Raw genomic sequence first — 27,982 nt, forward strand, 5'->3', positions numbered from 1 at the left:
GATGAAGCGGCGGCAGGCGTAGCTGCACGAACCAGGCGCTTTTCAAAGACCGCACCTTGGTGCATCGGCGTCTGCACGCAGGCGAGAGGAATCTTCTTCTTCTAGTCTTCACGGCACGCGCGCTCTCACGTGAGTTGCTGGGCCTAGAGCAGGAAAGCATTGATGATGACAGAGTGTAAAGACGTTCAAAGGTTGCGAAGACTCTGGATAGGCAGCTTCTTCCTTGAGGCCTAACACCGCAACAAAAAAATTGGCAGTGGGTTAACTCAGCTAGGCCAGGATATATGTAGCGAAAGCAGTTTCGGCTACTGAGATTTGGGTAGCGACACGCCGTCGTCGTCGTTCAGCAGCTTGGCGGCGTCTCTTCGCGAGACGGTCCTCTCGTTCTTCGGGCGTCTCGGCCGCCCGCTTAGCCTTTCTTGCGTCGTCTTCACGCTCTCGGCCGGCCTAGTACCATGCGACCACTTCTGGATCAGAAGGCTGAACTTGAAACTTACATCACTGACAGCCAAAAAAAAAAATGCTAGAAAAACAAGGCGTACTTGAAAGTGACACCACTGACACCCAAAAAGCATGCAAGAAAAACAAGGCGAGGGACCGGCATTACGCCCACAGCGGCCCCAACAACATCGCAGAAAAGTTTTGCAAACGTTAACGGCCGCAACACCTTGAACAAATCAGGTTCTCTCGAATCGTTACTTCTTGGTGTCGAGCCAGACTTTGTGGCGATAACAGAAACTTGGTTAACGCCTGATATCCTGCACAGCGAGATTACACCTCCGAATAACGTAATCATCCGCAAGGACAGGCAAACACGTTGCGGTGGAGTGGCTATTCTAATAAAAAAAAAAGCAGACTTCCTTCTCTATTCTGCCAGAGGTTCGGGATGCGGAGGAAATGTTTTGCAAGATGAAGCTTGGCTAGCACTTTATCACAGTGGGGTGTGTTTATCGTAGCCCTTCATCAGACCATTCCGCGATGACCTCATTGTCAACTACATGCAGCGTCACACGCTAGGTTCAGGACTTATCTTACCTTCCAGATATAGAATGGAAAACTATGCAGTTTGACTAAATCTACTCTACCAGCTACTCCCCAATCAACTTAACCTTGATAAAACTAGGTACCTGATGGCCCCAGAGACAAGACCTACACGTCACAGACATTCAGAAACATTAAAAGAGCACATATTTCGTACTCACTGCCTGAAATACTCCTTTGTTCCACTTATAAGAGAATGGAACACCCTCGATAATTCCGTTACCAGCAGCACATCACTAGATATCTTTACTCAGTTGATAAAAAATTATCTTCACTCGTAATGAGACTTCAATTCTGAGCCTTTGTTGGCAGCTTCCTTTTTATTGCCTTGCCATTTTCACACCAGTCTTTGTGTGTCTCTAATCTACACATATATCCCACGTATTGAACATGTGATCGTGTCTTCGACTAACTGTACATTCCGACGATCCTACTGTTGTATCCCATGACTGTATGTTATGTACTGAACCTTAATTAAGTGCGGAACTGTAGTCACTTTATATTGCCCTTCAATCATTTTTCTTGATCACTTTTTGTGTCAATAATGCATTGATGTTGTGGATTTTACTTTGATGTGCCTTGTTCCGAACGCCTTTCCTGTTAAACTCCCCAGTTAGCCACGTACCTCAAAGCGCGATTGATGTGTCCACTTAAACAGAGAGCCAGTTAGCCACATAACTTAAAACGTGATTGAGGTGTTTACTCATCCAGGGAGACAGCCATGTACCTTAAAGCACTTATGAGGTGTTCACTAATAAGGGATCCAGTTAGCCACGTACCTCGAAGCGGGATTGAGGTGCTCACTTATCCAGGGAGCCAGTTAGCCAGGTACCTCAAAGCACGATTGAGGTGTTCACTTATACAGGGAGCCAGTTAGCCACGTACCTCAAAGCGCGATTCAGGTGTTCACTTAACCAGGAAGCCAGTTAGCCACCTACCTCAAAGCGCGAATCAGGTGTTCACTTAACCAGGAAGCCAGTTAGCCACCTACCTCAAAGTGCGATTTAGGTGATCACTTATCCACGGAGCCAGTTAGCCACGTACATGAAAGCGGGATTGTGGTGTTCACTTATCCAGGGAGACAGCCACGTACCTCAAAGCGCGATTCAGGTGTTCACTTATCCAGGGAGCCAGTTAGCCACGTACCTCAAGGCGGGATTGAGGTGTTCACTTATCTAGAGAGACAGTGCTACCCGGAGACTTTGAGCAATGGGAGAGCCGGCTCACCAGCAGCGAGCTCGCGGCCCAAAGGGCCTTAGTGCGGCACGCTACTGATGCAGCGCGACTCAGTGGAGCCCTGGACTAGGGGCCCAACCTTGCTGAAGAGAAGCCTCAAGTCGCCGGCGCCACGAAAGACGACGGAGGCTTCGAATCCGCGAATCTCTTAAAAGATCTCAATAAAAGTTTTCTACTACTACTACTACTACTACTTCTACTACTACTACACAGACGGGCACTGCTGAAACCTGGGGAGCGCGGCTTGAAGTGCTTGACTCTGCGTCCCGTGCGTACTTTCTAAAGCGACCGCTAGGAGGCTTTCAGTGGCGCCCCTATAGACGGTGTTCGGGGCGGCAATATAACCTGTTTCGAACCTCATGTTTCTTAGCAAAGAGTTTTATTTTGGTTCGTTTCGTGTTAATTTATTACAAAAAACGGGAAACTGCGAAAAACTGTTGGCCTGACTGGGCCTCAGATCTCTAAAACAGACTGCACTGCACGCGTAGTGAATACAAAAACACTAATTAAGTACATCGAGCTATAACCATGTATGCATGCACAGAGTATATTGAAGTAAACCACTGCAAGAGGTGCACATTAGCTTCTTTATTGACATAGAATATATTACGTCGACAATTTAAACTTCCTTTTAGTAATGATTTGAAGTATAAAGACGACGTTAGTTTCAACAGAACCGAACTTACAGCTAATAAAGAGCACATGCAAAGGTATAAAACAGGCCTACCGATTAACTATTCTTTCAACTGGTTGTAAATCTCTTCGAAACAGTTGAAAATTCCCCATTCAGTATAGTTGATCATAAGCATGAAATTTCTCCAGCGAATAAAGTTTTGCTGCATTAGCAAGAAGGATATTGTTTTGATATCAATATTTGTTGGCCTCGCTTCTAGTAAAGGCCATAAATTCCTTTCGACTCCTCAGCCGTTAATGCGTGGGAGGCCTATCAGGTAGCTTATAACTGGCTTGATGAATATGCTGCAGTAAAAAAAAAAGTAATAAATTTTGTCACCATAACCCATATCCTGATTCTTCAGTAAACGCTGTGTAGTGTTACGTGTTGTATACAGATTGCGCTTCATTGCAATCGCAATCTTTATCCGACATCGCTTCAAACCCATGGTGACAGTCATCACAACCTTGCACAGCCAGCAATTCCAAAAAGAAAACATTCTTTTTGTGCATGAACAATACTGTGGCGAAGTTCACCCCTATCTCTGGGCTCTTATTTCGCCTTTCACTGGAGGATGCTTCTTTCGGACTGCCAGCCAGTGCTTGGGACAGCGAGCTCCTTGTTCCTCCGAAGCAAGCGGGTTCGAATCTCTCGGCGGCTTCGGACGCAGCTCGAGCGGCACCGGCCGAGGCTTCGGTGTCGGTTGGCGCCAACCAGGCACCTAGGGGAGCGCAGGAGGTTCTCCACCAAGGTCAGCCGGCAACGAAAGTGGCCTCCGCGGGACATCTCGGCGAAGTAAGGGAAGCGCAGCTGCAGGGGTCCGCAGGGGCGTGCCGAGGGCGCGCGGCAGCTCTCCGGAGGCTGCGAGCAAAGACACACAGCTGCAGAACGTCTTTGCCGCGTGCAGAGGTCGACAGCCTCACCCGTGAGGGCACTGGTTAATTTCTGGACAGTCACCAGCGCAGAAAGGGAGCTTTGTTGATGGTTTAGAACCATCGCTGTTTCCAAAGAGTCGAGCCCTTTCGTCTCGTTCTTTTCTTTTAGGGCCCATAATACGTGCATGCGAGTTTAAAGCCAGTACCGGATAAGCGGCTTCTACTCCGCCTTCTCATCAATACATTGCTGTGCCCGGCAGCACTAAAACATTTTGACCCCTCCTTTAGCGCCAGCTGCCCGCTTTGTAGTGCGGTGTCTTCGAACACCTATAACATGGTGTGGGCCTGCCCCTCCAACCCGGCCATTCCCCCCCTCCCCAACCAAACCCGGGAGGACTGGGAGGCGACCCTGCCCGGCTGCCACGACTTACAGGCCCAACAAACCTTAGTCGGGTGTGCCCGGGCGGCGGCCACCGCCACTGGGGTCCCACACTAGGGACCTCCACCTAGTGCTTGTAAGGATCGGTTCTTACGTACTGATCCAAAAATACCGCCTGTCCCTCCTTAATAAATGTTTTCACCACCACCACCGCCAACGCAGTGGTGCCCGGGCGGCGGCCACCGCCACTGGGGTCCCCTACTAGGGACCTCCACCTAGTGCTTGCAAAGATCGCTCCCTTACGGGCTGATCCAAGCATACCTCCTGTCCATTCCTAATACATGCTTTCACCACCACCACCGCCAACGCAGTGCTCAACAAGCGGCCACCTATAGTGCTCAACACTAGGTCGCAACGGCCTCAAGTGTCTGGTAGCACGGCTTTCAGACTCGATAATATCAACACGCATGCCAATTAAGTAAGCAACAGAGGAAAGGTGTGCACTCCTCACTTTTAAGCTGTTGCCTTTAAAGCGACAGCTGCACATACCATGCTCGGCGAAATCTCGGCGTAACTTCACCGCGGAGTCCAAACTCATTGCTTACTGAACTTAGCCGTGGCGCTAATGCAAGTGTAGCGGATAAATTCAAGAGGCATTCCGCGCGTGTATCCAAAGTTACTAAGCACTCTAACTGGCGTCATAATTTTTTACAGCTTCATGTGTCACTTAACTACACATTAACACACCTGTAGACGACCGGTGAATTTTATTTGCTAACATCAAGAGCCTCCTTCTAGTTCTAAATTAATCAAGTTGCTTTTCTTTGCGGTGCGAATGTCTCCGGTGCCCAGAGTAAGCACTGCGTTCATTTAGGGATCAAAATTTATTCCGCTACTTGAAAAGCATGCCCTGCTCCTAAAAGAAAGTGCGCTGGAGGAGAGCTACTCTCTTTTTACTCCCGTGTAGACTTATTCGTGTTTAGGGTGTACAAAGCGAAGCAGTACGTCAGAAACACAGCAATAGACCACTGAGAACATTAACCGCAGATGCAGGGCTTTTTCGCCCACCTGCTTCTACTTTTCCAGCGAAACAACATATGTATGCATCCGATTTGATATTTGAAATTTGCTTGCAAATAGGCCTAGTGGCGGCGGTACCTACATTTCAATTTACGGCCTGCTCTAGCTTTGAGAAGTTCCGTTTTCAGTGAAAATGTTTTTGTCACTAGAATGCGGCAATTAGTCCAAGTATTACAGCTTTTATTCCCATCTATGTCCCTTTTTTTCACTTATTGGGGATGGAAATTTGTAATAACGAGAGTTCGAACTAACGAGACTTCAGTGCATTTCTCCTAGGTGGTGCATCCAGGCAAGTCAGCCATACCTTCCAGGGGGTGCGGCGAGCACCGCACTTGCGGCTGCAGTGGGCCCGGCTGCGGAACACGTGGGCCGGATCGGGACACTGGCCTTCCGGGAAGTGCCACGCCTGGCAGCGGCGGCCGTTGAAGAACCACCACGGAGAGATGACCAGCTGCCTGCACAGCGTATGTACCAGACACGCAATGTCCATCAAGGAATGCATGATACGTCCAGATCTTCGCGTCTTTGTGTCCTCACATTTTCGTGCGTCCGCGGCGGAGCATCTCTCCTGGGTGAAGGCAAAGTTCATCTCGAAAATAGCCCAGGTTCCATCTCGACTAAATAACAAAACCGTGAGAGCACTGCAGTCTGTTACGTTGGAGAAATGCGAAATGGAAAATCCTATGTGATGAGTTCTTCAGCTGGCTGCCGCATAACACTAACTACAAGCAGTAAGGAAGGCATGCAAAAGGTACTGGAGAAAACTGCTTATTGCACGAAATAGTTCCCAAAGTATCAGAGCCTATATTGTCACGTTGTAGTGACGGCAGTCCAGTGGTCAGGAAGACACCAGCCAGTCTTGGAAATGAAGCTCTTTATTTGGGCTGACTTGCGCCCGCAAAATAACTGAATCGGCGGCGGCGGCGTAAGCAACAAACGTGCTCGTCGGTCGTCGAACTACGAATGTCCGCCGCTCGCGGCATCGCTCAATTTAAAGCCGGCAAGGAAACTTCCAGATAACAGGTCAAGATCATCTACGGTAATCTGGAAAAACCTAGATGCAGCCTTTCATGGCTGCGAACAATCGAGATTAGTCTGGTCGCTTCTCGCGCCACGAACAAAAGTGATAACGACCCTTTCCTGCTGCCTTGAGCGTGAACGAACACACACTGCAATGATACGTGGCATTACCCCCCTTCCAAAGAAGCATCGTCTCGATGCTTTAAAACGGAAATAAACACGGAAAATGAAAACTTCCAGTCCTTTAGCGTTCATAATATGGCTTCAGGCGTACGACATGTACGACTTCCGGGCGTGTGCGGCGTCGCTGAGATGCTGTCGTGCCGTCGGGGATGACTTCGTAGTCGAGGTCACCGATGCGACGGAGAACCTTGTACGGGCCAAAGTAGCGTCGCAGCAACTTTTCACTCAATCCACGGCGGCGAACTGGCGTCCATATCCAAACACGATCACCTGGCTTGTAATGCGTGTCTCGTCGGCGCAGATTGTAGCGTCGGGCGTCGGTGTGCTGCTGGTCTTGAATGCGAAGCCGCGCAAGTCTTCGGGCTTCCTCGGCGCGATGAAGGTAGGCGGCGACGTCGAGGTTGTCTTCGTCAGAAACGTGCGGGAGCATTGCGTCGAGCGTTGTCGTGGGCTTCCTGCCGTATACCAGCTGGAATGGGGTAAACCTGGTTGTCTCCTGGACGGCAGTATTGTACGCGAAGATCACGTAGGGCAGAATGGAGTCCCACGTCTTGTGTTCGGCGTCGATGTACATGGAGAGCATGTCTGCGATGGTCTTGTTCAGACGCTCTGTGAGTCCGTTGGTTTGTGGATGATAGGCAGTTGTCCTCCGATGGCTTGTCTGGCTGTAGTTTAAAATGGCTTGCGTCAGCTCCGCTGTGAATGCCGTCCCTCTGTCTGTGATGAGCACTTCGGGGGCGCCGTGTCGCAGGAGAATTTGCTCGACAAAAAATTTTGCGACTTCTGTTGCGGTACCATTAGGCAACGCTTTTGCTTCGGCGTATCGGGTCATGTAGTCGGTGGCCACGATGATCCACTTGTTACCTGATGATGAAGTCGGAAAGGGGCCGAGGAGGTCCATTCCTATTTTCTGAAAGGGCTTAGTTGCAGGTGGTATGGGGTTGAGGAGTCCGGCTGGTCTAGTCGGAGGCGTTTTGCGTCGCTGACACTCACGGCACGTTTTCACGTAATGGGAAACGTCGGTAGCTAGCCGCGGCCATTAGTACTTCTCCTGGATGCGGTGCAACGTGCGAGCAATCCTGAGATGCCCTGCAGTCGGCTCATCATGACATGCCTGCATAATTTCTTGCCTGAGATTCTTGGGCACGACAAGAAGATGTACTGTCCTGTTGGGCGCGAAGTTCTTCTTCAGGAGGACATTATTGTGAAGGACGAAGGACGACAGTTGGCGCTTGAACACCCGGGGAGGCGATGCGGTCTTGCCTTTCAAATAATCAACTAGGCTTTGCAACTCAGGATCCGAGCGCTGCTGCTGCGCGAAACTGCTGGCGCTTAACGGGCCTAGGAAAGCATCGTCGTCTTCTTCTTCCGGTGCTGCGTCTACGGGGGCTCGCGATAGGCAGTCTGCATCGGAATGTTTGCGGCCAGATTTGTAGACTACAGTTATGTCGAATTCTTGAAGACGCAGGCTCCATCGAGCAAGGCGGCCGGAGAGATTTTTCAAATTGGCCAGCCAGCAGAGAGCATGGTGATCGCTCACAACCTTGAATGGTCGTCCGTATAGGTAGGGGCGAAATTTCGACGTGGCCCAAATAATGGCGAGACATTCTTTCTCTGTCGTCGAATAGTTGGCTTCGGTTCTCGACAGTGAACGGCTAGCGTACGCGATAACTTTCTCCTGTCTGCCATTTTTCTGAACGAGGACCGCTCCTAAGCCCACCCCGCTTGCATCGGTATAAACTTCGGTTTCGGCGTTTTCATCAAAGTGCCCGAGCACAGGAGGGGACTGTAAGCGGCGCTTCAGCTCGTTGAAAGCTTCCTCTTGCGGCCTTTCCCATTTAAAAGGCACGTCAGCCTTGGTAAGTTGGGTCAAAGGTTCAGCGATGCGCGAAAAGTTCTTGACGAATCACCGGTAATAAGCGCACAATCCAAGGAATCTGCGTATAGCTTTCTTGTCATTAGGCTGTGGAAACTCTGCGATCAAAGCTGTCTTCTGGGGGTCTGGGCGAACTCCATCCTTGCTTACGACGTGACCAAGGAACAGCAGCTCCTCGTAGGCGAAGTGGCACTTCTCTGGTTTCAGTGTCAGGCCTGAAGACTTGATCGTTTCCAGCACTATCCGAAGCCTTCTGAGGTGGTCTTCAAAGTTTGAGGAGAAGACAACAACGTCATCTAAGTAGACGAGGCAAATCTGCCACTTCAAGCCTGCGAGCACCGTATCCATTACTCGCTGGAACGTCGCTGGTGCAGAGCAGAGGCCGAATGGCATCACCTTGAACTCGAAGAGTCCGTCTGGCGTGATGAACGCAGTCTTCTCGCGATCTCTTTCGTCGACTTCAATTTGCCAGTAGCCGCTCTTCAGGTCCATCGATGAGAAGTACTTAGCGTTGCATAGCCGATCCAGTGTGTCGTCGATGCGGGGGAGGGGGTAGACATCCTTCTTCGTAATGCTGTTCAGGCGGCGGTAATCGACGCAGAAGCGAAGGGTGCCGTCTTTCTTTTTCACTAGGACAACTGGTGCTGCCCAGGGGCTCCTTGATGGCTGGATGACGTCGTCACGTAGCATTTCCTCAACTTGCTGACGAATAGCTTGGCGTTCTAGCGGCGATACGCGGTAGGGGCTCTGTCGCAGTGGTCGGGCGTGTTCGTCTGTGACAATGCGGTGCTTGGCAAGCCGGGTTCTTCGCACATTCGATGCTGATGAGAAGCAATCGCTGTACTTTTGAAGAAGACTGCGTATTTGTTCTTGTCTGCTCCGTGGTAATGCCGGGTTGATATCAAACGTTGGTTGATGACCTTGGTTAGATGGTTCTACGGGTTGGTCGGGTAGGGCAAATATGTCTCTGATGTCTGCCAGCTCGTCGAGGAAAGCGATCGTCGTACCTTCGTTTAGATGCCGGTATTCTTCGGTGAAGTTGGTTAGCAGCACCTGGGCTTGGCCATTTCGGATTTGGACGACTCCCCTTGCGACGCCCAGTCCTCGATCAAGGAGTAACTGGGTGTTCCCCTCGACGACGCCTTCGGCAGTTTCGACGTCTCCAGTACCTATGCAGGCGAAGACACTTGATCGGGGCGGCACGCTCAGTACTTCGTCAAGGACGTTTAAGGCAACGCGATGAGTCGCTGTCGTCGCTGCAGATATGGCTTTGTCCGTGGAAAGCTTGATCGACTTGGATCGAAGGTCGATGATCGCCCGATGTTCATTCAGGAAGTCCATTCCTAAAATCACGTCTCGCGAGCATTGCTGTAGGATCAGGAAGGTTGTCGCGTAGGTTCTCCCATTTACAGTAACTCTCGCGGTGCAGCGTCCTGACGGCGTAATCAGGTTACCACCTGCGGTGCGGATCAGCGGGCCATGCGAAGTTGTTGTTACCTTCCTGAGTCGGACAGCGAGTGGCCTACTCATGACGGAGTAGTCAGCTCCGGTGTCCACCAAGGCAGTAACCGCGTGATCGTCAATCATAACTTCAAGGTCACTTGTTCGCGTTTTCGCATTTCACGTTGTCTTCGGTGTACGATCTCGGCTTCGTCGAGTAGTGAGGCTGCGGTGGGCGTACTGCGACGTTACTTCACTGGGCAACGGTAAAAGCTTCAAGTCTGGCCGCGTCGTCGTCGTCGGTGTCGTCATCGGAGCTGTCGTCGTCGGAGCCGTCGTCGTCGGTGTTGTCGTCGTCGGTGTTGTCGTCGTCGGTGTTGTCGTCGTCGGTGTTGTCGTCGTCGGTGTTGTCGTCGTCGGTGTTGTCGTCGTAGTTGAGTCATGGTCTTGAGTACTCGTCGATGGAGGATCTTTATCATTGCGCTTAGAAGCAACCTCACCTCCAGAGGCTGCTTTATTTAGTTTAACCTTCGGGGGCTGGGGGAGCGTCCACGCATGGCGTAACCTCGGCTAGGAGATACAAAGCGCGGGGAAGATGGCGACGGGGAACGTGATAGGCGGCTCGGCGATGAGTATTCTTCCCGACGCAAAAACTCCTCGATTTCGGCTGGTCGCTGGCCGGGTCGGGGTCGTGGAGCGTCGTAAGAGAACCCTCGGATGCCCAGTCTTCTGTATGGGCAGTGCCGGAGGACGTGACCGGCTTCGCCACAGTGGAAGCATAGTGGGCGGCGCTGGTCGGGAGTTCTCCACTCGTCGCATTTCCTCGGCTGCGCGCGTCGCTCGTAGGACGGGCGGGTTGGGGCGAGTGGGCGGCGGTCCAACGCAGCTGGCTGAGGGTGATAGGGGCTTGGGTCCCGTCGTCGAGGTGCAGGACGGCGCACAGCTGCGGCGTAAGTCATGGCTGGGGGCTGCATAGGCTGCATGGGTGTCGGCGTCACACCCAAGGCCTGTTGAACCTCGTCCCGGATGACGTCAGTGAGCGATGAAGGTTGCGGCTGCGTTCCCGTTGGCAGCAATCGTCGGAGCTCCTCTCGCACAACTTGACGTATAACCTCCCGCAGGTCACTGCTGTTAGCGGTGTCCAGGCAGCTTGCTGAGAAAACGCGCTGCTGGCGGTCATACTGGCGGGCTCGGGCATCAAGAGTTTTTTCCATCGTGGATGCCTCTTCTACAAATTCCGCGACAGTTTTCGGTGGGTTGCGGACGAGGCCGGCAAAGAGCTGCTCTTTAACTCCTCGCATGAGCAGCTTTAAAGACTTTTTCTTCTTCCTTCATGTTTGCGTCGGTACGCCGGAAGAGACGCTTCATTTCCTCAGTGTAAACAGCAAAGGTCTCGTTTGGGTGCTGTATGCGAGACTGTAGCAGCTGCTGGGCTCTCTCCTTTCGCACGACGTTCGTGAAGGTCTTTAGAAGCTGCTCCTTGAAGGTTTCCCAGTTCGTGAGGTTAGCTTCCTCATTCTCAAACCAGACTTTTGCTGGTCCCTCCAAGGCGAAGAACACGTACCTAAGTTTCGTGGCATCGTCCCAGTTGTTGAAGATAGCCACACGGTCGAACTGCTCCAGCCATTCTTCGGGGTCGGCGCCAGGCGAAGCGTCGAAGGTTGGTGGCACCCGGGGCTGCTGAAGAATGATTGGAGTCATCGTCTGGGGCAAGCTCATGGTAGATGTTGCTGCTGGCTTTCGCTTCCGGGTAGGGTCCGGCAAAATCCCGAACTCAGGTTCGTCCCCTTGCAGGCGTCGGCTTGCGCGGTGGACTGGACTCAGGTCCTGCGGTAGATGACTCAAAGGGCTGGCGTCACGACTTGTAGGGGGTGTCCGGAACATGGGAGGCTACCCAGCACCTCCATCAGATGTCACGTTGTAGTGACGGCAGTCCAGTGGTCAGGAAGACACCAGCCAGTCTTGGAAATGAAGCTCTTTATTTGGGCTGACTTGCGCCCGCAAAATAACTGAATCGGCGGCGGCGGCGTAAGCAACAAACGTGCTCGTCGGTCGTCGAACTACGAATGTCCGCCGCTCGCGGCATCGCTCAATTTAAAGCCGGCAAGGAAACTTCCAGATAACAGGTCAAGATCATCTACGGTAATCTGGAAAAACCTAGATGCAGCCTTTCATGGCTGCGAACAATGGAGATTAGTCTGGTCGCTTCTCGCGCCACGAACAAAAGTGATAACGACCCTTTCTGCTGCCTTGAGCGTGAACGAACACACACTGCAATGATACGTGGCAATATAATGCACCGTTCCCCTGCAACGGTAAAGATGCCACAGCGATTGAAAAATTGAATGCAGTAAATCCTCATGACATTATCTGTATATAGTAAATTGTGGGGCTTAACATCCCAAAGTGACGCGATGCGCATGAAGAACGCTATAGTGGAGGGCTCCGGATTTCATTTGGACCGGCAGGCCTTATTTAACGTGCGCTGACATCGCACAGCGCAAGGGTGCCTCTTGAGTTTCGCCTCCATTGAAACGCAGCTTTGGCAGCCGGGTTTCAACCGGGGTGCTCCTGCTCAGTAGCCAAACGCTCTAACCATTGAGCCAGTGAGGCTTGGCGAGATTACCTCTTCTGAAATCAAACCTATAAACACGGTTAAATGGAAGGGCCCGCAGCCTGCCCTCACTACACACCTTTAGCATACCGTGTACCATGCTACCGTTACCAGAGTATCGGGATCCCGCCCACTGCCAGTAAGCATGCGCTGATTGGTCCCGATGCTGCAGGCGCATGCGCAGCAGCCTAGAGTTACTCTATAACTCTACAGCAGCCGGGTATCTGGCGCCATCTGGCGCCGTCAAGGCCATTTACGCATGCGCATTGGCTGCGCGCGGGCTCCCGGTACTCCGGTACCGGTAACACGGTACACGGTATGCTAAAGGTGTCTACTATAACTGTTCCGAGCCGTTCGGGGTCACTGCCGCCGCGGTGGCTCAGTGGCTATGGTGCTCGGCTGCTGGCCCGAAGGACGCGGGTTCGATCCCGGCCGCGGCGGTTGAATTTCTTTGGAGGAGAAATTCGAGGCCCGTGTACTGTGCGATGTCAGTGCACGTTAAAGAACCCCAGGTGGTCGAAATTTCCGGAGCCCTCCACTACGGCGTCTCTCATAGCCTCAGTCGCTTTGGGACGTTAAACCCCATAAACCAAACCAAACCGTTCGGGGTCACTGACCTCGAGCATCCCGAGAAGACCGGCTTGTCGAAGCAGCGCTGGGCCGGCATGACCGAGGTCATGCAGCTCCGACGGCAGCTGTCCAGGGAGCTGAACCGGTTGGGGCTCCGGTTGCACAGAGACAACGAAGCACTGTCCGCCTCCGGAGTCCCCGCGGCCGGTATGCAGGTGTCCTCCTGGGGCTGGTAGTAATACTCGCGCCGAGGGCGGGTGCACAGCGTGAAGAGGGGCGTTCCGCACTTGGCCTTCGCCTGTGGAACACAGGAAGAATTGATGGTTGGTTGGTTTATGGGGTCTAACGTTTCAAAGCGACTCAGGCTATGAGGGAGGCCGTAGTGAAGGGCTCCGGAAATTTCGACCACCTGGGGTCAAGAAAGATCTACGGAGTAAAACATGCTAAAGTACGCCGAACGGATTTCGTTTTAGCAGACACATCTAGCATACCGCGTGTACCGTGTTACCGTTACCGGAGTACCGAGAGCCCGCCTACCGCCGGTGAGCACGCGTGATTGGTCCCGATGCTGCAGGCGCGCGCGTATCTGCCGGGTACGTGGCGCCATCTGTCGCCGTCAAGGCGATTTCCGCATGCGCATTGGCTGCGCGCGGGCTCCCGGTACTCCGGTACCGGTAACGTAAACACGGTACACGGTATGCTAAAAGTAGGGACCTTTAGCATATAGTGTTAGCGTTACCGGTACCGGAGTACCGGGAGCCCGCCCACCGGCGGTGAGCGCGCGCTGATTGGTTCTGACGCTGCGGGCGCGAGCACAGCTGCCGGGTATGTGGCGCCATCTGGCGCCGTCAAGGCAATGTGCGCATGCGCATTGGCTGCGCGCAGGCTCACGGTACTCCGGTACCGGTAACGGAAACAGGGTACACGGTATGCTAAAGGTGTCTAGTGTCTAGTGACTCAAACTACCGTAAGGGCGCGAATAACAAAAAAAGGAAAATGAATGTGCAGCGCTCAACTTACAACTCGCTTTTTGTAGTAGGAAATGTACACTTAAATACCATGTCATCGCGAAACGCGCTCGTATCCAAGTTAAGAAAAAACAAAATGAAGATATCTCAAAGTGAGCATTGAGATACTGCTACAGGTGTGCACCTCCACCCAAGAGCCCTATCTCACGCTTAGTCAATGCTATGGAAGCCTGCTCACAGATCTATCAGATTCTTGACAGATATGATAGGCCTATGTGATTTCCTCCACATGTTCATCTTTGTGGTAATGCGACAAAACAGTATTGTCCAAATAAGGAGCTCATTCGCAGGTTTTAGAATGTGAGACCAATTCGACAAAACGGAGCCTTCCAGCGACTTTGCATCTCCCGCAGACATTTTTTTATGTACAGGGTCGGTAAAAAGTTCCCAGGCCACAGGTTCTGATTTTTAACAGTACAGTGAAGCAGTTACAAGACCACCGATGCTCAAAATATCTGTACAGCGTAGAAGTATCGTTCCAGCTTCTGAGAACCTTGATAGGGCCGCCGCGGTGGCTCAGTGGCTATGGTGCTCGGCTGCTGACCCAAAAGACGCGGGTTCGATCCCGGCCGCGGCGGCTAGAATTTCTTTGGAGGAGAAATTCTAGAGGCCCGTGTACTGTGCGATGTCAGTGCACGTTAAAGAACCCCAGGTGGTCGAAATTTCCGGAGCCCTTCACTACGGCGTCTCTCATAGCCTTAGTCGCTTTGGGACGTTAAACCCCACAAAACCAAACCAAACCAGAACCTTGATAGCTTTATTGGCTTGTTAAGCCCCAGGATATACCGAAGAAAAGCGGACCCTGCGGCCTGGGAACTCCTGACCAACCTACGTGTCTGTTTAATTCAAATCTCGGCACCGTGACAGAATAGCGGATACATGGTATGCAGCTCCCACGTAAGGATGGGCCCTACACTACTACGAGATCCCATATACCGCGCCAACCTCGCAATGCACGTATCATGTGCTGTGACGCGCACCGCGTCTTTCCGTCGTTGTGTCTCTTGCGTTTCAAATATGCAAGGATCTTGCTCAGCTAGCTTGAAGGGGAAAACAGTCATCAAGGCCACCGCTCTCTTCTAAACTGGATGAGATCCTTAATTCATGTAATTTTCCTCCAAGCTCTGACTCGTTAAAATGCTTCTTTCCCACTATATCCTACCTTCTTCTGCTCCCTAGATCACGCCCAGTAAATTATAGGCCTCATCATCCAATGCTCGCTATGCCCAAATTTGCCTAGCACCTGAGCATCCTGCACGATGTCGGAATGGGCGCACAATATAAAGGCAATTTCATTTTTAGTCTCGCCGCTAGGGTTCTTACAAGTCCACTTTCGGTTTTCGCGTTCATAATGCACTTTCTGGAACAAATGTAAGGGGGTTCAGTATTTTTGTCCCTGATAGTACAAGGTCTCCGTATGTACGAACACGCGAAGCGTTAAATGTAAGCCCCCACGTCACTTCGGTGGCGTGACACTGATACAAATTCCATACGAAGTACGAACAAGGTTGTAGCTGTCCCTGTACGTCTACGTGGGCCACAAGGTGACGTCGGTGATCAGGGAAAGGAGCAAGCGAAATTCGCTATTGCACAACGAGAGAACATTCTCAGGGGTAGCCGCAACAGCGGTCGTATTTATTCTTAACTCAGGAAAACGTCACGTGTCTGGCAACACTGCACAACAAAAACAAAGATGGCAGCCCTATCTGGGTCCACGGCGGCGTAGTAGCAGTAGTACAAAAAGCTTTATTCCGCAAAATGAGCAGGAGAATAGGGGTATTGAGGGGCCTTGAGCGTTGGTGTTCCTAAGTCCAGGATCCCACGGGTTCCTGGTTGGAATAAATTTTCTCAGTATTGCCTAGAGGAAAAGCTGCAGCCACGATCTTTGCGAGTTACTTAAAGAGGACTTCATTCACCGCTAAATGCAGGGAAGAGGAGGTATTGTACTTGGCGTAGCATATCTTGCGACAAAAACACACGAATTCTACCTCTGGATTGTAAATTCTAGTGCAAAGTTGGAGAAGTACTTCGTAGTCTGTCGTTGCTGGTTTGGTTTGGTTTGGTTTTATGGGGTTTAACGTCCCAAAGCGACTCAGGCTATGAGAGACGCCGTAGTGGAGGGCTCCGGAAATTTCGACCACCTGGGGTTCTTTAAAGGGGCTGCGAAACACTGCCTGCGGGAATACCGGCTATACTTCAGGTGGGTTCTTTATGTCACACAGATGCTGGCTTAAAAATAATTACAGGAATCGATGCACAGGAACGGGAGTTATTCAGTGTAGAAATTTCAAAATACAAGCAAACAAAACGCTGCCCTCAACTCGATTTTGGCGGGGCTTCCCACTCCTATTTCGCTCTCCCAATGACGGCACCTGGCGCAACCAATCAAAACAGCCAGCCAGAGCACGTCGCGGAAGTTTGTACTCCATGGTTGCCTGCTCTCTGTGAGACTGGCAGCGTTTTGTTTCCATGCCAGAGCGCCCCTGGTGGTGTATTTTTATTTTACTTGATTTGCAGGGCTTTCATCTAAGGGAAACAAATTGTTTTTGTTGATCTAATATAAAACGCAGACAGGTGACAAAATGTGTCTCTATTTATTCACACAATTTGCAGTATATTTACTGTTTGTCCGGTCATCAAGCTCGCGCCAGGTGATGTCATATCCACTGCTAAAAACCCGCCACTGTGTGGCGACACCATCAGAGCCATGAAGTAGTTTTTGGGAGGACATTAAAATATTAAAAAACGGGATGTACGCGGTATTACCGACGCTAATAGCACCATTATAACTCACTGTATGCAATCAACAGGCAAAACAGTTAACTGAGATTTTGTTTCTGGGCCCCTTTAACGTGCACTGACATCGCACAGCACGACAGTGTAAGCAGTACATAGTTAGGCTCAGCATAAACACACCAAAACACAGGTTAAGTTCATTTAATAGTGCGTTTTTCACTGCAATAAATTTAACACAAGCGTTAGACTAAGATGGAAACTTTCAAGCGTTTCTTCGAGGTTTGCAGCGAGAAGTGCCTGGCCTGTTACGGCTGAATCTGCGTTTCATGCCTAACAATGGCCAAGCTGAATGCGAAACTTCACCTTCCTGACATTTTTGCGCCTCTCCATGGTGCATGAAAAAATTACGAGTAACTTTAGCGGCTAAAGTGGTGAAAGGCGAAAGCCTGAGTGCTGCATTCTGCTACGCGATTGTTCACTTCACATTTTGTTGGTGCATTAATTAACTGCCAATTAATGACGATTAAGCTTCGCCTTTAGGAGTGGAACGCGGCAGCGTGTTGTAGCGCTGCCAGGGAGTCCACGCAATGCCACCACCCGTTCGGCGCGATGCGTTGCCCTTTGAACGCAACGCTTTTTAAGGAAAGGAAATGGGGCTGTAATTCTCTGTCGTCTCGGTGGACACCTGAGCCGCACGGTACAGGAAGGGAGGAAGTGTGAGTGAAAGAAGAAAGAGGGGCCATAGTGAAGAAAATGAAAATTGCATTTGAGGAAAGGAAATTACGCATTAACTGTCTCACATATCTCAGTAGACACTCGTCGAAAATTGTATTTGAGGAAAGGAAGTTGCGCAGTAACTGTCTCACATATTTCGGTGGACACCCGTCGAAATTCGCGCGTGGTGACGACACGACAATTTGGACCAATCTGAAACACGGACAAATACGCCTTGCTCGTCGGTAAATTGGCTTTTGAGGAAAGGAAATGTATCTGTCTCTCATATCTCGGTGGACACCTAAACCTCGCTGTAACGGGAAGGGAGGAAGATGGGAGTGAACAAAGACACCGTATTCACTAGACGCACCTTTGTTCATTCCAAAGCATCGAGCTGGCATGGCGGAGTGGTAGCATGCTCGACTCGCACTCCGGAGACCGGGGTTGGATTTCCAAGCTCAGCCAATTTCCTACTCGGTTTTATTTATTTATCTGGTCTGACTAGAAAGGTTAATTGGACTAATTTGTTAAGTAAGCAATTAACTAAACTCGGTCAAACTTACTTGGAGCATCACTATACGATCAATTTAATTGGTTGCATGGTTAGTAGCCAAAGTACAATTGGCCCCGTTTGAAATTCGCGCACTGTGACGTCACGACCGTTTCGACCAACTGAAAAGCGTGTCGGACGTTGTCGAAGGCCTTCGTGAGGTCACACATATGCCACATATGCAGACCAAGTGGTAGGCATATTCAGGAGGGTAGCGGTAAAAGGGCGAGGACTAAAAGAAAGGAATCTCCTGAGAATGTCGCAGGCGTACGTAATAAGTAGGATCTGCTACGCGACGCCGTACCTAAACATGAACAAGGCAGAAATAGAGAAGGTAGACAGAATATTGAAGAAATGCGCCAAGCGAGCTCTGGGAGTTCCGATATCTACGTCGACGGAGCGGCTTGAAAGCCAAGCGAGCTCTGGGACTTCCGATATCTACGTCGACGGAGCGGCTTGAAAAAATGGGGGTACACAACAGATGGGTTGAGCTGGCAGAGGGGGTGAAAATATCCCAATTAGAACGGCTCGGCCAGTCTGAAACGGGCAGGACAATACTCGAATGGGTAGGAATCCGGCCAGAAAGTAGCACGCACAAGATGGTAAACATCCCGGCAGAAATCAGGGACAAGATATGCGTCCCACCTATGCCGCGGAACATGCACCCCGTGTATAACAAGGAAAGGCGAGAACATAGGGCTAAGGCCTACGAGAGGAAGATGAAGGAGCGACCAGCAGACCAGGTGGCGTACGTAGACGCGGCGTGTGGACAGCACGGGGCGGCTGTATCCGCTGTGGTCGACGGGGCAGGAGTACCAACGGTAGCGGCTTCGAGCCGCACGAGAGATGCCAATGCGGCGGAAGAGTTGGCGATAGCGCTCGCTTGCGTCGGTACCAAGGCCAAGACGATTTTAAGTGACAGCAAAACTGCGGTAAGAAACTTCGCGAAAGGAAGAATCTCGGAAGAGGCCAAACACGCCCTCGAGGCGAGGCCGATAGAACGTAACATAGAGATAATATGGATCCCAGCGCATGAGTCTATTGCAGGAAATGAGGCTGCACACGAGCTTGCCCGAGCTCTCTATCACCGGGCGGCCGCAGAGCAGCCCTCAAGCATAGACATGAAAGGGGTGGAGACACCAAATTTGTGGTTCGCGCGTTCTTAGTTTCAAACGTTTCTTATGGCTCCAGGAAGCATGATCCACACTCAAACATTCATATATTCACAGTGAATAATTTATTATAGCATTTTTAGGTGAACGATTTTCGGTTTCGGAACGCCGAGTTGTACAGTGACGTCACAGAGGGGGAAGATCAACTGCTTCGCTTGGTCACGTGGGCCCACAAAAGTTGTGACGCACCTACTGCTGCATCGTCTGCTTTCTCACACACGTGCTGACCAGCGCATGAAAGCAAACAACTGCATGTCTAGTCCCAGCAGCTCGGCTTCTGACAGATCTGATTCCAATGAGTGAGGACGTCGACTTTTTTTTTTGTTCGCGCGCTAATATCGCCTTCGCGGGTTCGCGTGATGATGCGAAACACTTTGCAAAATGCCAGTAAGCATCGCTGCGCCGCTCTACCCAAGCTGCGCCCACAACCGGTGTCACACTTCGCTGCCGTGCAGCAGTAACTGAGCGCTGCTTGGGATGGTGTACAAATATCACAAGAGAAGACAAGATCGCCTTGTTATCAGAACTGCCAGCTATACTCGAGCAGCGACAAAGCATGTCTGCTTATGTTGGGAGCTTTCGGCAACGGCACCGCTCGCGGGCGCTCCGGGCGACGAGCTCTGCTGCTGCCTGGCTGCCGTGGTCGTCGCTAGGCCTATAGCCTGTTTAGCAAGCGGCCGGCGCTTCGGAAGTCGCCTGCGCTATAATAAAAGGCCTACTTTTCACAAGTAACTGTAGTGTTAACAGAATTATCTCACAATAAAATAATAGTATGGTCAATCTCCTCTACGCCTTCGGCAGCGGAGCTAGCGGGCGCCAGGTGAGCCGGACCCCAACGTCGCGCCAGCGGCAGCTGCTAGGCGCGGTTGTGAGAAATTTGCTCATATCACAGTTGTTACCTATACTAGCAGCTCAGTATTGGTCAGCGATCCTCAAAACTGACACCTTTTTCACATTTCTTGTCCCATGGTTTATAATTTACTTCAAGAACACTCTGTAGCTCGCTTTTATGACGTCGGCAGACGGTATCCAGGCTGACCTACCGGCCGGCAGACTCGGCGTACTTCACGTCCGCACAAGAAAATACAAAACAGCCTTGCTACCAGAAAGGATGCTTTCTAGATTCGAGATACGACAGCATGACTGTGCTAAAAGTGGACCTTTCGGCAGCGACACTGCCTGCGGCAACGCCGGCCGACGACCTGCGCGCTGGTCCCAGACTGCCCTAGTCGTCGCTAGGCCTAGCTGCTTTCGCATTAACTCCGCAGCTGAGGGCGCTTCGGGACTGGCCAGCGCTCAGAAACGTGCTCCGCTCGGCACCCCTTTACTGTGAACTCGTCCCATAATAAAATATATGTTCGATTTCCACGACGTCTTCAGCAACAGAGCTAGCAGACGGCAGGCGAACCGCACCAGGTAGCAGCAGCACAGAACCGGCTATGGGACGAAATTTGCTTGCATCGCAGTCATCACTTCTACCAGGAACTCGGTATTTGCCAACGATCGTCAGAAACGATGCATTTTTGATATTCATATATCCAAGGGTTTGCTATGAACGTGAACAAACAATACTATCGCGTTCTTCAGATGCCGGCGGTCGGCACGAAGACTGGCGCAGGCCGTCCGGCTCCAAGGAGTGCGCCCTATATGTCGTCATGATGCTGCCGCAATCCGCGCTCGTATTGCCTGTCGCTTCCCGTCGTTGCGTTTGCCGCGAGCGGCCCGCCGTTGACATCTAGCAGGCCGGACGCAGGCGACGAGCTGCGATCGGACGTTGCGACGCTGTTCGCAACAGCGCGCCGCAAACCGAGCGAGTGGCGGTTAGCAGCAAACGCGGCTCGCTGGTGCGTCGACTGCGCTCACGCGGCTGTGCCCAGCTCATCGTACGTCACTGTATTTTGGTATGACGTCACTAAAACTTTAATTTTTCTATACCCCTTGTGACGTCATGGTTGATGGCGCTAGCGATGGGTCTAGATCGTGAGAGTGAGCATTTAGGTAATCTTTGGAAGCGAATTAAAATATTTTTTAAACGTTTGTTGCGTCCAACATCTGGCTGTGAGTGCCCTTGCATACATAGGAATCCAATAGCAGGCTTTTTATAGCTTCAAAATTTGGTGTCTCCACCCCTTGAAAGATAGCCTAATTTCATACCACGAGATCACGGAACATTATAAGCTGAGCAGGAGGGTCTATCCGCCGCCCGACCGTTCCCTCGCAAAAGAGGAGGCAATTGCGTGGAGAAGATTGCAAGGGGGGAATCATATAAGCCCCTTCTGGGTATACATAACAATCTCCAAAGAGGAGAAAGACCAATATTGTATAACGTGCGGGGAGAGGGGCACTCTCGACCATGTCATATGGGAATGTGCTGGAAGCCCGGGCGCCGAGCAAAAGATAGAAGATAGAGAAGCCTGGGAGACCTCGCTGCGGAGCGAGGACCCCGCTAAGCAGCAACAAGCCATCCGCCTGGCTGCTGAGACCGTGAAGAGACAGTGTGTCTTCACCAGACCTTAGTTTGCGAGGCTCCTAAGTATGGCTCCCTTAGGCCTGCCTGCCGGGGGGTCCAAAAAGGAGTCTCATTTCGGTGGAAATAAACGTTTTGATGATGATGATGAATTGAAAAGCGTGACATTTCTGTCGACAGCTCCTGCTTACAACGCTGAGGCATTAAAGGCTTCTGCCTTAATATCGTAGCACCAATTTGTCTTCTAGGTAATAACGAATAACTCTACGAATAACTTCGAATAACTCTATGAATTCGAATAATAAATGACGAAATAACTCTATGGTTGTAGGATTATGGCTTAGAGTGCAATATTTGCTTCTACCGGCCACGGTGCTATCGCTGCCAAGTTCGGACAACTGACTGAATCTTCCCTTTTGCTTACAAGTAATATTATCATCAAAGATTTGGCCAGTGGAGCGTTTTCGCAGCATTTCTCCGCCACAGAAATGCATCGAGAAGTAAGGCGTGCATTCAAATTCTAGGAGACGCACTCCAGCGTATTATTGGGACAAAGTACTAAAAAGTGCTTCACTACACGACCAGCTTCGGGCTGTCCAGGAGGCCCGCGAGGCGGCGGAGAGCTTCGGGCTCTCTGTGCCGACGTGGGAGCTGCCCTCTACACCTGGCGCCTAGCCGAGTGTCCTTCAGGACCCCTACTGTGGGAAATAAAGTTTTACCACCACCACTCACGCGTAAGAATGGCCGATGTAGAGTCTTTGCCAAAAGTAACCAGGCTAGGCGGTTTGCTTCTCAGTCGTATGTTGAAGTTCATGTGCCAGCTAGCCTTCGAGCTCTAAATCTCAGTATGGTAAGGAGAACCCTTGACCCCACCTTCCAAGAACTTTTTGACCTTTAGGGATGCCGTAAGGACTTATTATTCGAATGAGAGGCAGACCATGCCGCCTGGTTACTTTTGCAAAGACTGTACTTATTGGGGAAACCAGCTGCTACAGCGGACACGCAGCAAGCAAGTTGTTTTGGCACAGTGTCTGACATTTCGAATGTCTCCGTTGATTCCCCGGTCCTTACCGGCTGCCAGTTCCGGTGCGGTTTCTGCTTTATGCGGGGCTCTCGCGGCGCATGCGCAGCTCTTCCCGCTCGTTCCGCCTTCCGTCCTGTGCCGAGGCGCCGCGTGGAGGAGGAGGAGCGGTGCTTCTGCACGAGAAGAGAACAAGACAACACTAATAAAAAAAAGTGGTAAGGGTTTCCTGTAGTTAAACCGAGTAGACGTGCGATACCCTGTGTTCATTCTTCAATTGGAGGGAACAAGGGACGGCAAAAAAGGGGCTCGTTATGACAAGCGTGCCGGAGCCTACGCTCCTTTGTTTCGTTGACTGTTGGCTTCAGTTGGAGGGACAGTTAAGCCCTTAAGGGTATGACGCGATAGCTTGAGTGGATTAATGACGAAATATGCAGAACTGGTCATTGTCTACTTAAGATTCATAAATGGCGGCGAGTACTCGTACCTCTACCGGCGCCGCCGCCGGCGACTGCGTTCACAAAGTGGGCGGGCGCAGTCGCGGTACTCGCTTTAATACAGGACGTACCGTATTTTCCGGTGTATAAGACGCATTCGCCATATATGCAGGCTCTCGTTGAAAAAGTTAGTATATAAGACGCACCTGTGTATAAGACGCACCCAAATTTACCAAGTTAGGCTAATGAGGCTTAATTAAACATGCTTGTGCGACCATTGCGAAATGTACCGCACCCGTAAGAAGTTCTTAAGCAACGCTAAGTGATTGAAAAAGGCAACACTCACTTCATACCCGCCCACGTTTAAGCAGAAAAGAAAAAAAAAGAACGAAAGAACTCTCCTTATGTTCATAACAACATTTTACTTCTGCTTAACATCGAAGTCTTCATCTTCGGATGCGCTATCAAAAAGTTTGCCCATTTCTAGAGGCAACGGGGCTGAAACATTCTCTTCGCACTACGTACACAGAGCCATAGCAAACAAAGTAGCAAAGGGTGACTGAAAAAAAAAATGCTGGCTTGTCTTGACAATGGCGAGAAGCGTGATTGTTGCCATCTTTTAGCATTTGATAATTACTTTTGCTTGGGGCCTCCGAAACGGCCACGTGTTTATGATCCCGGAAGTCGTCATTCCCGCCGTTTCATGATAAAGTTCACCTAAAAAAGTTGCGAACGTTCGTCCCCGTATTGAAGTATTAACCGTGGTACAACCACGTTATTGGTAGTGATATTTTTGGGGTGAAAAAGCTTGAACATGAACCTGAATAATTTCTGAGCTCGGAAAAAAAAAACCGAAAAATTCGCATATAAGACGCACCCTTGTATAAGACGCATCAGCGAGATTTTTTTTCCGCGTCTTATACACCGGAAAATACGGTACTCCGTCCGCCACTATGGACGAGGGTGGCGCTGGTGAACACTCTCGAGTAGGGTGCCTCGATGCGCGCGCCCTTCGAGGCACCCTTCTCTCGAGGTTCAGTTACAGCACACATAAATACCCCCGAAAGCAGCAGATTGGACACCTTGCGCCGTAGCTGACTTGGTAGAGCATCGGACGCGAAATGTGGAGGTCGTGGGTTCGGATCCCATCTGCGGCATGTGGTTGTTTTTCTTCTGCTTTTATTCGTCTCAAACTGATGAAAAACTACAAATTAATAAAAAGACATTCCCTATGCTCCTTGGTTTGGGTGACTGTTGGCTTCCTTCATTCAGAGGTGTTTGTTAGGCATGCACTCTTTAGCCTATGCCCTGCAACAGAGGCTGGAAAAAGTCTGCTCTGCAAAATGAACAAGCTCTGAAATGAGTACTCCTTACAGCGTGTTCTTCTCGTGACTCACCTTCGAGGTCAGGTAATCGGCTTCGTCAGGAGTGGCGTCGTCTTCGATACTAGGCTCGGTGGACCCTTCGGCGGTGGTAGTCGTTCCCGCGCGAGTCGCTGAGGGTTTTTTCCTCTCCGCAAGCGAAGAGGGAACGGTAGTCGCGGACGCGCGGCTCATAGCGGCAGTACTGAGCTCGGCCTGAGAGATTGATACGCAACATCGTGACCGCAGGAATGCAAGCACCCTTACGAAGACTTCGATGTTTCAAAATCTTTGCCATTGATAAAGCTTTAAAATTGAAAGCAGTGTAAAACTTTGGTATGACGATACTACAAAAAAACCTATATTCTGGACATCTCGCTTCAATCTTTGGAATTAAATTTCAAAACATGTTACGCAATATTTGCACCCTAGAATAAAACGACTAATAAAAACGCGAACTCCATAGAGCCATAAGTAAACTTTAAAAAGCTGCAGGTAATATTTCTAGTAACGCTAATGCATTGGAATTCCTAGAACACAATCGCTGTTAAGCCACGTACAACAGCATCTTACATCACATCATTTGCCGTAATCGGAGACCTTAGATGTGCCCATATTTTACCATTCAGTGGGACCAAAAAGGACGACAGGAGAAAGCTCACTACAGCATAGTGCATTTGAACGAAAAACTCGGCATATATATGAAACATTACGGGGTGAGAAACCCATGCTCCAGCGCTAGATGAGAGTAAAGAAGATGGAATTCTTGACAACACTGCAACGGAGGGGGCCTCTTTCCAATCACCAACGTACGGTTAAGGGAATATGCAGAATGACTATATAAGAACTTAACAAAACGTTTCTACGAAATGACTTTGAAAGGCTTGCTTAAGCAATTCAACACACAGGATTGGCCAGTCGAAGAAAAGCTCGCTATCGACCCACGTGTCAGCAAAAAAAAAAGGGAGAAAAAATTGGAGGAGTACTTTTCCCAACGTAGACAAGAACTCTGTCAGCGGACGTATAGAAAGGCAACTCGGTTAAAAACTTGCAAAGACGTTCTAATAAAAGGGTTTCGAAAGACAAGCCCAGACGTTTCAATCATAAGTATAGCCTGGACCAAGTCAAGACATCTTGCCGAAACGTTAGTAGCCAGACTTAGGCTTTCCTCCTGCCTAAGCTTCATGTTTCAGTGCGCCCGCATTTACAGTGGCCGCTCCCGGCATTTAGTCGTTAGACACCTTTAGCATACCGTGTACCGTGTTACCGTTACCGTTACCGGAGTACCGGGTGCCCGCCCACCGCCGCTGAGCCCGCGCTGATTGGTCCCGATGGCGTGTTCGCCAAATGCAGCCTGTACAGCCTCAAGGCTTGAAACCACGGTGAATTTATCACGGTGACTGAAGATTGTCACAACGCCTTACCTAAAAGGGATAATAATCCTCTTAAATGGCGTTATATGCCACTAAGCATCACGATTTGCGACCTAAAAGGGAAAAATTGAAAAAAATGAAATTAAAAAAAACAATAAAACTACAGTACAGAAAGCGGAGTCGAACGGCCGACCTTCCATACGCAACACGAGCCTCTAATCCACTGCGCCATAGCAGCGATGCCAAGCCGTCGTTCTGAATGAATATTTATAACCAGCCTTAATGTGGCTGCTACCTGCCGGTGGGCGGCGCTGTCATCGCTGGCTGTACCGGCTGCATTTGGCGAACACGCGTCCCGATGCTCCCCGCGCGCGCGTAGCTGCCGAGTACGTGGCGCCATCTGGCGCCGTCAAGGCGATTTGCGCATGCGCATTGGCTGCGCGCGGGCTCGCGGTACTCCGGTAACGGTAACGGTAACACGGTACACGGTATGCTAAAGGTGTCTGTTGTCTGTCTGTCCGTCCGTCCGTCCGTCCGAAACCGGCTTTGTCCCACCGATGGAAGCACCTGCCATCGCATGGCAATGGCGCATCGCCTGACCGCTGAACCACTGCGCCAGGAGGGGTAGGAAGACTGCCAGGGATCTATGAAGGGAGAGGATGAACAATTCCTCATACATGGGCATTAACCCATTATCGGTATCCCAAAAATGCCATCCGTGAACACTGAACGTGGACAGCGAAGCTAAGTGAAAACCGAACTGCTAGCGCACCTCATTCGCATCTGGCCTGACTACGCAAATCAACCGTCATTTTTTTCCTTATCATTCCCTTCCACTGGCAAAATGACCTCAGTAGTTTCTCTCTGGATGACCGTGGTAGCACCGCTGAGCCCCGCCAGAGGAACAGCAGCAGCACCCGATTCAGCAACGCTGTCCGCCACGACTGGCCACCCGGTCACCGCGAACAGGTTCCATCTCCTGTCCACGCTCACTGCGACCGCGCACGCCGCCGCGAAGACTCCCAGGGCAGCGAGCAGCAGGGCGTTACGGCGCCACACGACTCGCCCTTGGTCACCGAGGACCGAGGAAGGGCTGGCACTGGGGGGCAGAAGCCGCGCCGAGTCACCGGTCCCGGTGGACCCCGACAGGGTCCCGGCCCGCAGATATGCGGCGAAGCAGCTGGACGCGACGCTGGGAAGAGACGGCGTCTCCTCTCCTCCGCTGCCGGGGGCAGGGCCGGCCAAGGACTGCGGCATGTCACTGCCCGTAGTCGAGGTGACGTCAGAGGAAGCCAATGGCGGGACGCGGCATTCCTCTGCTGAGCCCGTAGTATCCCCGGTTGCCCCGAGAACCTCTGAGCTGGTCAGGGAAGAGAGACCCTTGAAGCAGACGTTGCGCTTGGGCGGCATGGCTGTGGTGCAATACGAGCGTCGTCTTCTTCAAGTCGAATAGCGGGAGATGCTCGTGGAGCTCGCTCGTGCGCTTGCCGTGTCATGTGCAGTGCGCAACTTAAGTATGCATCCGCCTTAAAAACCGTCTCTTCCTTGGTCAGTGGCTTCATATTGGGCATGTGTCATTGCCCATTTGAGAGCAATAGCATCAAACTCGAGCCCAAACATCACACCCGCCTTCTTAAGTGGGTGCCGAAGTAGTTTAGTTTTCAATAGAAATATGAAGTTACCATTTTGTGCATTGTTTGCTCTATAATAACAATATATTCGCAAAGAGGATTGAACTGCAGGGAAACGCCTTTAATTCAAGAAAGAATACGCGCAGCAGCCCCGCCTGCACAGCAGCGCCCTCCGCCCCACAGCGATTGGCCACGACCGCCATGACGTCAGAACTGAGGTCGACATGGTCTCATCATCATCATCAGCCTGACTACTCCCACTGCAGGGCAAATGCCTCTCCCATGTCTCTCCAATTAACCCTGTCCTGTGGCAGTTGCAGCTACTGTATCCCCGCAAACTTCTTAATCTCATCAGCCCACCTAACCTTCTGCCGCCCACTGCTACGCTTGCCTTGTCTTCGAATACACTCCGTTAAACTTAAGGAGCAGTGGTTATCTTGCCTTCGCATTACATGTCCGGTGGAGAATAACGCGGCATCGGGGTGCAAATCCCGGTGCCGCGCAA

General features: G+C 51.1%; 1 protein-coding gene across 1 annotated transcript; it reads right to left on the minus strand.

Moving 5' to 3' along the window:
* Positions 1-3,063: 3,063 nt before the first annotated feature.
* LOC149366603 (uncharacterized) lies at positions 3,064-27,256 on the minus strand. Its single transcript, XM_089563644.1, has 6 exons — positions 26,696-27,256; positions 24,510-24,689; positions 22,726-22,851; positions 13,035-13,285; positions 5,589-5,739; positions 3,064-3,811 (listed from the first exon to the last, which is right to left on the minus strand). Exons 1-6 carry the CDS (start codon positions 27,254-27,256, stop codon positions 3,515-3,517), a joined length of 1,566 nt encoding a protein of 521 aa, XP_089419770.1. The 3' UTR covers positions 3,064-3,514.
* Between the last annotated feature and the right edge of the window lie 726 nt (positions 27,257-27,982).

This window comes from Amblyomma mixtum, chromosome 1, assembly GCF_055824585.1.
Source record: "Amblyomma mixtum isolate Tamu chromosome 1, ASM5582458v1, whole genome shotgun sequence".
Taxonomy (NCBI): domain Eukaryota; kingdom Metazoa; phylum Arthropoda; class Arachnida; order Ixodida; family Ixodidae; genus Amblyomma; species Amblyomma mixtum.